General features: G+C 37.0%; 1 protein-coding gene across 1 annotated transcript; it reads right to left on the reverse strand.

Annotated features, from left to right (window-relative positions):
• Positions 1 to 1,151: 1,151 nt before the first annotated feature.
• On the reverse strand, positions 1,152 to 9,861 carry LOC107286933 (ADP-ribosylation factor-like protein 5B). The gene is made up of 6 exons (XM_015815379.1): positions 9,746 to 9,861; positions 6,778 to 6,838; positions 4,085 to 4,232; positions 2,895 to 2,978; positions 2,139 to 2,290; positions 1,152 to 1,272 (listed from the first exon to the last, which is right to left on the reverse strand). Exons 1-6 carry the CDS (start codon positions 9,789 to 9,791, stop codon positions 1,224 to 1,226), a joined length of 540 nt encoding a protein of 179 aa, XP_015670865.1. The 5' UTR covers positions 9,792 to 9,861; the 3' UTR covers positions 1,152 to 1,223.
• Between the last annotated feature and the right edge of the window lie 483 nt (positions 9,862 to 10,344).

Raw genomic sequence — 10,344 nt, forward strand, 5'->3', positions numbered from 1 at the left:
AGATGTATTATAGATTTCAACTTTTTAAACCATAAACTGCCTCTGTGACCATGGCAAGGAGATCAAGGAGGGTCCACAATCAGCTTCAATGTCACATGACAGCACCAGCATTACTACATGTCAAAAAATTCCTCTTCATAAGAAACAGACACCTTTGAGATTTAAAAGTACTACATAATACTGTTAGTGGGACATTTACAATAACTGTCCATGAAAACACAAGCCATTCACATAGTCTATACAAAATAAGACACTGATATGTAGTAGGAGTTCTAATTCTGGAAGAAAATCACATTAATAATCCAGCTTTCTATAAGAAAAAGTCATGGCCAATTTGCACAGAACAGAATTAATTTCAAGCATACTTTCTAATTTTCTTCAATGAATAATTAGCAGTTACTTTTTCAAACTTATTATTTCATACATTATTTACACCATTCAAATAATTTAATTCCATTAATCAATAATTTGAATCCAATTAAACGGTCCCATTGACTCATAGCCCAGAATCCCAAAGAGTTTGAGATGACATGTACTATCATTTGATAAACACATCTCTATTTATACTGGAATAGTTTTCTCTGTTAAATATGCATTGCTAGAACACAGTGCAGTACAATTAGCCCTCCTGCATAACATGAAGTTTTTTTTTCTATAATCATTTTATCAAAATCCTCAATATATAAAATATTTATAGCATACATTTTAAGAAAAAAGTGTATACTTTCTCAGGCAGAAATATAATGGTAAAAGGCAACAGCATTGATAGCAAATAAATAATCCTTTCAGTGTTGGAGAATTCCAATATTGTGTACTGACACTGGAATTCCCATTCCCTGGAAATCCACTGACTTTAAAAATCCATAATCCTGGAAGTCTTAAAGCTTAATGTTGTAGCATAAAACAAAAAGGGAACCAAACTGCTACAGGATATTAAGCTGCAAGAAGGAACCTTTTCAACTGCGAATTTGGTTATACAAGGCATAGTTCTTTAGCTTATGTTGTAGGAGAACAGTTTTATCCATCCAAGACTAGTGCATTTTTAAAAAGTTTAAAAAATACTCTGAGTTTTGACTAGCTGCACTTGATTCAAGTGTTGCTTGTTGTGGAGGTCTCAAACGTGGTTTTTTTTTTTCGTTTTTAAATTAAACCTGTTGCTACACTAAGCAGACAAGCAAAAAAGGGTAGTCCATGGGATAATTCACATTTCCAATCCAGAGGAATTATCTTACTCCAGTTTGGGAAGTCATCCATTCCAGCCCTTGGCACAATCTGGGAGAAAAGAATAAAACTCAAGTCTTAACAAATATTTGTTTGTTAATCATTGTGGCACTAGTAGTCTCAATTAAGAGATCATTATTTAAAGGCAAGATGTCAGGAACCTAAACAAAATGCAACTAAAAAGGTTTCTTCTGATGTTTGCCTTGAATCTAGATCTTTCCATAGCCTTCGCTATTACTGCCTTGGGAATTAACTGGAGGGAGGGAGGGAGGGAGGGAAGGAAGGAAGGAAGGAATTAACTTTTGTACCACTTTAGTATTTTGTCACCCCAGTCTGCTCCAGGCCAAGCCCAGACACAATAACATAATGATTTTAGTTAAAGAAAAAAGCAGAGGTCTATCTGGACACTACATCAAAGTTCCCTAATCTAGATTTCTTCAATTAACAAATACTCCTGAACAGAAAAATCTTGAACTTGTGGAACTGTTTAAAGATAGTGAACAATAGCTAAGTCTATTACAGCTCATTTTAATATACCTGCCTTCTATCCAGTGACCCCAAATTTAGAATTATCCTGCACTATATTACACACATTTCCATTCTGCCCCAGACCCAAACGTATTTGATTTAAATATCTGATTAAGCAGGAAAGAGTTAATAAATCAAACTGCTGAGTGATTTTAAAGCTTTTTGAAAATTACTCAGTGAAATATTCAGAAATATGTTCATGTTTTCTTATTTAGTTTAAGTTGTAAGAAACTAATGGCATTGTAATCATACCCCCTCTTTTCTATTAACAATTTCCTTAATTGAGAAGCTAGTATTAATAATGTATTTAGAAATATTTACATAACTTGAATAAGAAATATAGAAATTGTAATTATCTCCAAAGTAAAATATTTTATTACAATACTTACCCTTCTCCTGTTAATGCACAGCAGGACTGAATATGCCATGGGTGATCCTTTATGGAACTAAGGGTTAGATACTTGGAAATTTCAGCTGCAGTCATACAACCCTTCATATCTTGCTTATTTGCAAAAATGAGTACGGCAGCTTTTTGTAAATCCTGTAAATTGCAATATTTAGATGACTTGGATAACTATGATGCTACTTTCTACACATATATATCCTATATAAAAATATATGCTACTATAACTTTAATTTTGACAATTGCTTTAACACAAGGTAGTGATGCATTTCCCCCGTGCCAGAAAGGGACACTCTTTTTTAGGCAGTACTGCACAATGACATGTAAGTTTAACAAACAACAAAAAGTCAACACCTTAAAATATGAAATTTTAGCCATTTACAAAGTTTGTCTCCCCATCAGTGGAAAGTACTTCTCCACTGCTGGACCTTATAATTTTTGCCACTGAAATACTTTCTTCTTCCCAGAAGGCTGTTTCAGAGATTTGTCAAACTTTCCGAAATAACTGGGATAAAAAACTGGAACTCTTGTTCTGCACTAGTTTACAGCACTTAAGATCCAAACTGAAGTTGACATTCCAGGAATAAAGGTCAAAGCTCCCTTGATCTAAACTAGGATAATGCTGATTTCAAATACATCCATAGAATTTTCTCAACAACAATCCTCTTTTGGAGATTTTTATTTACTCCTTGATATAAATCCTGGAAATTTATAAGGAATAAAGCAAGACTAAATGAAATACCTCATGGGCCAACATTCGGTAGAGTTCTTCTTTTGTGACAGACAACCTCTCACGATCAATGCTGTCCACTACAAGGATTATAAACTGTGGAAAAAGGAAGAGTTGAAGAAAGAACTGAAGAAATATGTTGTAAAACAGGCAGTATCCCAGAAGACAAAACTTTTTATGTATGTGCAACTGCATAAGTCTGTTGCACAAACAAGAGCACCATAGCTCTTTTTCTACTCTTTCTTAAGTTCCTGCTCCTCTCTGAGAGCAAATGGCGAGAAAATCTTATGGTACAAAATAACAGGAGCAGGGACAATCAAAGGATTTAGCACTGAAACTCTCTAGAAATAACTTTTTGTTTTCTTCTTCAGGCTTTTCAGAGATCAATACCATGTGGTACTTCTCATGGCAAGTTCTTGGAAGCCTTAAAAACAAAGAGACTCCAAGCAAAGCCTTTTTTTATTATTGTCTTTCCAGGAATATCCTGCTTTAAAACTCATCTCAAGCACTTGTTAAATCATTGGGCAGAATGGAACCTTGGTACCAGCTGATGTATTTATAATAATGCCCTCCCACTTTTCTTAATACAAACCATTCTCAAAGTGAGATGCAGTATTTTTTTTCACACAAATCCCCAATACCATCAACATGAACAATCAGCATTGGGCATACACAAAGAACCAATCAGAGACTAGCCATCATTAACCTGTACCTGTTGCAAACCAGCTTAGCTAAGGGCCATTCAGAAGTCAGGACACCTGGCTATAAAGACAGGAACCCAGTTATTCCTTGTTTACTTGTCTGTGATCACCTTGCCTCTGAAGATGTCACCAATGTCACGAAATCTGTTCCCTAGACCAAGGGTCCCCAATCTGTGGGCTGGGGGCCACTATAGGCAATGGCCTATTTGCAACCGGACCATGTGAGTGGTGGACAGGTGCAGATGCCAGCCTCACTCCAATGCTTGCAGCCCCATTTATAAATGAAGCTGTGTGCGTGTCCGTCGCTTGCCCCTCACAAAAAACTGCCTCCTCTTCCCCCTGCGCCAGGCCACTAACCTGGAAAGGTTGGAGAACACTGCCCTAGACCATGGTCACAAACCTGAAGTTCAACATGCCCAACAGCTATTGGCTATGAAACAGTGCACCAAAAGAGCTCTGATACCATAAAGGGGCAAAAATCATAATAAAACAGTCACTTACCTCTGTATTTGAATAATACGTATTCCAGGATGATCTTAATGACTCTTGTCCACCAATATCCCACATAAGAAAATGTGTGTTTTTCACTACAATTTCTTCAACATTACTGCCTATGGTAGGAGATGTGTGAACCACCTCATTCATTAAGCTAAAAAGAAAGAGAAAAGATGATCTGTTTAAAGAGATCTGAAATGCAGCTACCAGGAGACTGCCCACAATGTTAACAATAACGATAACAACAACAATAATAGAAGAGACCTTGGAAGAGACCTTGGAGGTCTTCTAGTCCAACCCCCTGCTCAGGCAGGAAACTCTATGCCATTTCAGACAAAAAGTTGTCCAGTCTCTTCTTAAAAATTTCCAGTGTTGGAGCATTCATAACTTCTAAAGGCAGGTTGTTCCACTGATTAATTGTTCTGTCAGGAAATCTCTCCTTAGTTCTAAGGTTGCTTCTTTCTTTGATTAGTTTCCATCCATTGCTTCTTGTCATGCCTTCAGGTGCTTTGGAGAATAGCTTGACTCCCTCTTCTTTGTGGCAACCTCTGAGATATTGGAATACTGCTATCATGTCACCCCTAGTCCTTCTCTTCATTAAACTAGACATAACCAATTCCAGCAACAGTTCTTTATATGGTTTAGCCTCCAGTCCTCTGATCATCTTTGTTTTTCTTCTCTGTACTCTTTCTATAGTCTCAACATCTTTTTTACATTGTGGTGATCAAAACTGGATGTGGTATTCCAAGTGTGGCCTTACCAAGGCATTGTAAAGTGATATTAACACTTCACGTGATCTTGATTCTATCCCTCTGTTAATGCAGTCTAGCACTGTGTTGGCTTTTTGGCAGCTGCAGCACACTATTTAAATGATTGTCCACTAGAACTCCAAGATCCCTCTCACAGTTACTACTATTGAGCAAGGTACCACCTATACTGTACCTGTGCATTTGGTTTTTCTTGCCTAAATGTAGAACCTTACTTTTTTCACCATTGAATTTCATTTTGTTAGATAGTGCCCAATGTTCAAGTCTGTCAAGATCCTTCTATATCTTAAGTCTATCTTCTGGAGTGTTGGCTATTCCTGCCAGCTTGGTGTTGTCTGCAGATTTGATGAGTTCCCCTTCTATCCCCTCATCCAAATAATTGATGAAGATGTTGAAGAGCACTGGGCCCAGAACAGAGCCCTGGGGCACCCTACTACACACTTCCCTCCATATAGATGCAGTTCCATTGAGGATCACATGCTGAATACGGCTGGTCAGCCAGCTACGAATCCATCTGGTGGTGATGCTGCCTAACCCACATTTTTCTATCTTATCAAGTAATAGGTTGTGGTTTACTGAAGTCCAAGTAAATTACATCCACAGCATTCCTCTAGCCCACTAATTTTGTTAGTCCAATTTGATCCACTAATGTTGATATAGTAATTCTGTAGAGAGGTAGAGAGTGAGCACTACAGTAATTCTGTAGAAAGGTAGAGAGTGAGCACACATTTGTTTTCTTTAAAAAAAAAATCCCAGCGATTTTCATTATGTCCTTATATTTTGCTCACTTTTGCTCATCACTCTTTGCGATGTGCTTTTTAACATTTTGCCATAAATAAATATTGCTCACCAATTCTGGTATACCATTGTTCAAAGAAGTTTATAAAAGGGATGTGCTATAATTTGGAAATAAATTGAAAAAGGGGTTTATGAATGCAAATATAGCATCTCTATGGCTTTTTAAATCAATCATGAGTTTTTTTGGCATTGAACTACTTTCAATAGCTGCCATGTGATCCTGGCTAGTTTAGAGTTGCAGACAACTATTACATACATGCTCCATAGCAATATTGGATTCAAATATGAAATGTTTCAGAGCCCTAGTTTATATCAATCAGAACATCTAGGCCATATGCTGAGTATCACTTATGATTACCTGATCTGTTATCTGCAACCAAAAGTCAATCAGAATCGGAAGGGGTTATCAGCTCACATACTCCTATACAAAATCACATTGTCCTGTCAATGGAGGACCTTAGGTTCAAACAACAAGATTACAAGATCCAGTTCTACTTTCTCCATTACACAGTGAGGGTGATGTCTAAGTTCAGTTACATTAGAAGTCTTAACATTGTGCCAGATATGAAAATTTAACATTGTAAGGTATCCTTTTAGGCAGGACTAAAATAAGAAATTCTGTTTGATATTCTCTCTCTCGCTTATTCTCAGCATAAATGATTCAACAACACTTCCAGAATGTTCTGTTTCTGGACAGACTTCAATACTTGATCTTTGTGCTGACATCCAGCATATCAATTACATGCCAGTGTCCTTTAGAACAACGAATTCTAATAAGCCATAAAGTCAATTGCAATATAGGAAAGAAATATTCCAAAGAAAATCATATAGGCCAGTATTATATCATATGTAAACTAAATAAACTAAAACAGTAATAGGACATTACTCTTTCACCAATGGCAATAAACTGGATTATCAATCAAGTTCTGATACGAAAGGATTAAGGAAATTCCTAATATACTGGAAGAACTAAACTGAATATTGTTTAAAATGTATACTCATACTGAAAAACACATTCAAGCTCTCAGATTGAGATATTTGATACTCAGAAATTTAAAATATTTCTCAGTTTTTGGAAGGTTTAGTTTTCAGAAATTTATTAATCTTGCTAGACGTATATACTGAAATACTTACAATTGGTACAGAATTGTAGTCTTGCCAGCATTATCAAGTCCCACAATTATCACTTTGTGTTCTACAATGCATAAAAACAAGCAGTTATAAAAATTATAACACTTACAAGTAATCTGCCTTTTAATTTAATACGTCCTACAGCTATCTTATTTCATTTATATGTCTCAATATTATGATGTTTTCATTATAGAATAGTTCAAGTGACTAGAAATTTGATTTTAAAAGTGATGTCAGACAACTGTTTTCCAGCATAAAAGAGATTCTGTTCCTATATCATTTTTCCATTCTTACCAAAAACTTCCCCAAGTATCATTATTTCTTTAAAAAAAATAAAGTCTGGGGGCAGATACAAAAAAGCAGAGTGTTTGTTAGACAACCACAGTCTCCTAATATTTGTTTTACAAATAGCAACAGCTATATTGGAAAGTCCTCTATTTACAACCATGTATTTAGTGTAGTCCTCTATTTACAACCATTCATTTAGTGAATGTTCAAAAATATAATAACCTGAAAAAACTGACTTATGACTGCTCTTTGAACATGACTGTCATGACATGCCAATCGTCATAAGATTAAAATTCAGGCACTTAGCAAATATTTTGGCATATATGGTTACAGTATCCAAGAGTCACATGATCACCATTTACAACCTTCCTAAATGAGTCTGCCAAACAAAGTCAGTGGGGGAAGCCAATTTTTGCTTAACACTGCATGATTCACTTAAGAATAGTACTGATGCACTTAACAACTGTAGTGAAAAAGGTTATAAAATTGGGTGTTATTCACTTCACAACTGCCTTGCTTAGCAATGTAAACTCTGATTCAATTGTAATCACAAGTTGAGGACTAGCTGTACAAATTATTTTAAAACCAATCCATTTACTACTAAGAAAAATAAACACAGAGCAAGGGTTCAGGAGTTTGAAATTCCATCTCATGAAACATCTCAAGATCAAGGTTGTGAGTCATTATTAAATTGAGATGTCTTTCAATTACAGTATATACAAAACTGTATCAGCTTAATGCAACAAATATTAGGAGACAGATGAGCTAACATCATAAAATCAATCTGTTATTATCTCACTTTTTTCATTTCAATTCTTTCAATAGCTGAAATTATGGATCCACTCATAAAACAAGATTTTTAACCATGGATTGTTCACCAAAGTTGAATCTTGCTAACACACCATGCTAAATCAAGATAGAAGAACTCACATTTTATGTACGGTAGGTTGAAAACAAGCAAATCATATCATTGCTCCATGTTAACTAAGGTGCAGGTCAATCTTCTACTTGAAGCTATTACACAAGTCACCACAACCAATGTTATTTTTGATTAATATCTTTGAGCGGCTTCTCATACCAGAATCACTACTGAATCTTTTGAAGAATACTGTCTTCTGAGGACAAAACTGAGTGTGAGAAAGTGGTTTCTATCCACTCTCTCAGATCTGTAGCCAACAACACAGGCTGAAGATTTTTCACACAGTTCAGGCAATCTCCCCCAGGAATATAAAACTTTTTTGAGTCAAAGGTCAAATTAGGCCTTTCTGTTAGATACTGAGGGGCATAACCCCAAAGAAGATGAGAGAAGAAAGAAAATTGTTATAATGCTAATTTGATTTTAAAATGATTGAACATAGCTATAGTTACTAAATATATGACAAGTTATTAATACAGATTTATAATTTTTTTATCATGCTACTGTGGTCTGCAGCAGAATGGCTGTATGACTACATTCTCATTCTCATTCTCTCTCTCTGTGTATATTTCAATTAAAGAGATTAAAAGTTTATTTTCAAGTTCAATATAATGTTGCATTACCAACACTTAAAATGATTAACTATTGTAACAGCATACTATCAATGTATAATTTGGCAGACAATATTTAGGTCTTTGCTTTATAAAATTTTAAAATTTCATAAACTTTATTTTGTCTCTAAAAACCATCTGGCAAAACAATTTTTTGCATTCATTAGAGATTTTTAAAAAAAGACTGGTACATACTGTATACTTAAATATCGGCCACACTAATTTCAGGTATATGATACTGGAAGAATGACTGCAAAAGTTCTCATATTTTTACATTTTAATATAGTAAAATTTCTCCCTAAGGAGTCAAGGCCAAGAGACACAATAGAAGAAACTTTCTTTTCAGCCCAGTTCTCTATTCCCCTTTGATTCAACACCTAAACGTATCATCTATCCTTACCATCAATGACCTATGTCCCAAATACTTAACTACTTTAGTTCTGTGTTTCACAATCTTAACTTTAAGTTGTGTGGAATTCAGTTCAGTATCAGTTGGTGAACTTTCACTCCTAGAACTCTTTAGCCAGCAGGCATGTTAGCTGGGGAATTCTGGGAATTGAAGTCCAGGTGAGAAATGGTGTTCTGGTTTAATGTCTAAATGAGGAATACTGCACTAGCTAGCTGTTGATGGATTTGAAACTATCTTTTCCTGCCTGGCCACTCTTAGGATTGTTGGAGGAACAGGTGGGTGGAGAAAAGACAGAATAAGTTATGACATTTCAGGATAAAATACAGGTATTAAAAAGGGGAAAGTCCCTCAGTCAAGCTCAGCAACATGAACGTATTCCTAGCGCTATCTCAGCAACAATACAGAAGGGATTTGTCATTAGTTTTCTCCCACGTCCTCATCTGATCCATAGTTCTGGGATTCTCCTTTGCATGTGGTCTCCCATCCCAGTCCACACCAGAGCCGATTTTACTTAGCCTTCTAAGCTTCGCCTTCGGCTGCAACCCATTCCAGGAGAGCCCCCCCCCCATCTACTTTCCACTGGGATCGGCCTTCCCGCGGGACCCACTCCCTTCTTTGCTACAATATCCACGGCCAAAGCCCAGTCTGCCCACTCGGATCCATGTTGCCCCCCGGATTCTTCCCCTTGCCACCGCCTTGCGGGAGCAGAGCTGCTGCTAGGCTTTCCTGCTCGATCTAGTCACTCACCCTGCGTACAGAACAGGCTCCACAGCTTGGCAAACAGGAGCCCCATCCCGGAACGGGAGCCGCGATCTCCGATAGACCTGGCGAAGCTCCTTCCCTCCGTCCAATATTCCCTATTCAACACCGCCGGAGAAGTAGGCGGGACCGAAACTACTTCGGCTCCGCCCTGGCCCCTCCCTCCAGCCACACAGGCAGCAAGCGGGGCCCCACCCCTCCTGCCTGCCTCAGAGCTGACGTCACTACGTCGGGGTTCGCGCAAGATGGTAAAGCCCCGGGACTTGCAATGACGCATAACGTTGCTCGAAGAGCGACACAGGGAAGTCTCTTCTTGACACTAGAGCTTCCATTTCAGCGCCGCCATCTGCGGGGCAACTGAAGATTGCAAGTGAGAGTCACTGTTCGCTTTAAGTAGCTACGTCTTTTTTCACCGTTTAATATTCCTGGAGGGGAATCCATCCTTGTTCCAAAAGGAGAATATTGTTTTGGGATATTTGATTTCACAAATCCAGTTAACAAAACCAAAAATTATCCTTACAGTTTTTTTCTACTTTTTTTAAAAAAATCTGATTTGTGTAAAAGCAAAAAAATATGGGATTGACAGG

The sequence above is a fragment of the Protobothrops mucrosquamatus genome, unplaced genomic scaffold (genome assembly GCF_001527695.2).
Source record: "Protobothrops mucrosquamatus isolate PMUCROS unplaced genomic scaffold, P.Mucros_1.0 scaffold339, whole genome shotgun sequence".
NCBI classification, from domain to species: Eukaryota; Metazoa; Chordata; class Lepidosauria; order Squamata; family Viperidae; genus Protobothrops; species Protobothrops mucrosquamatus.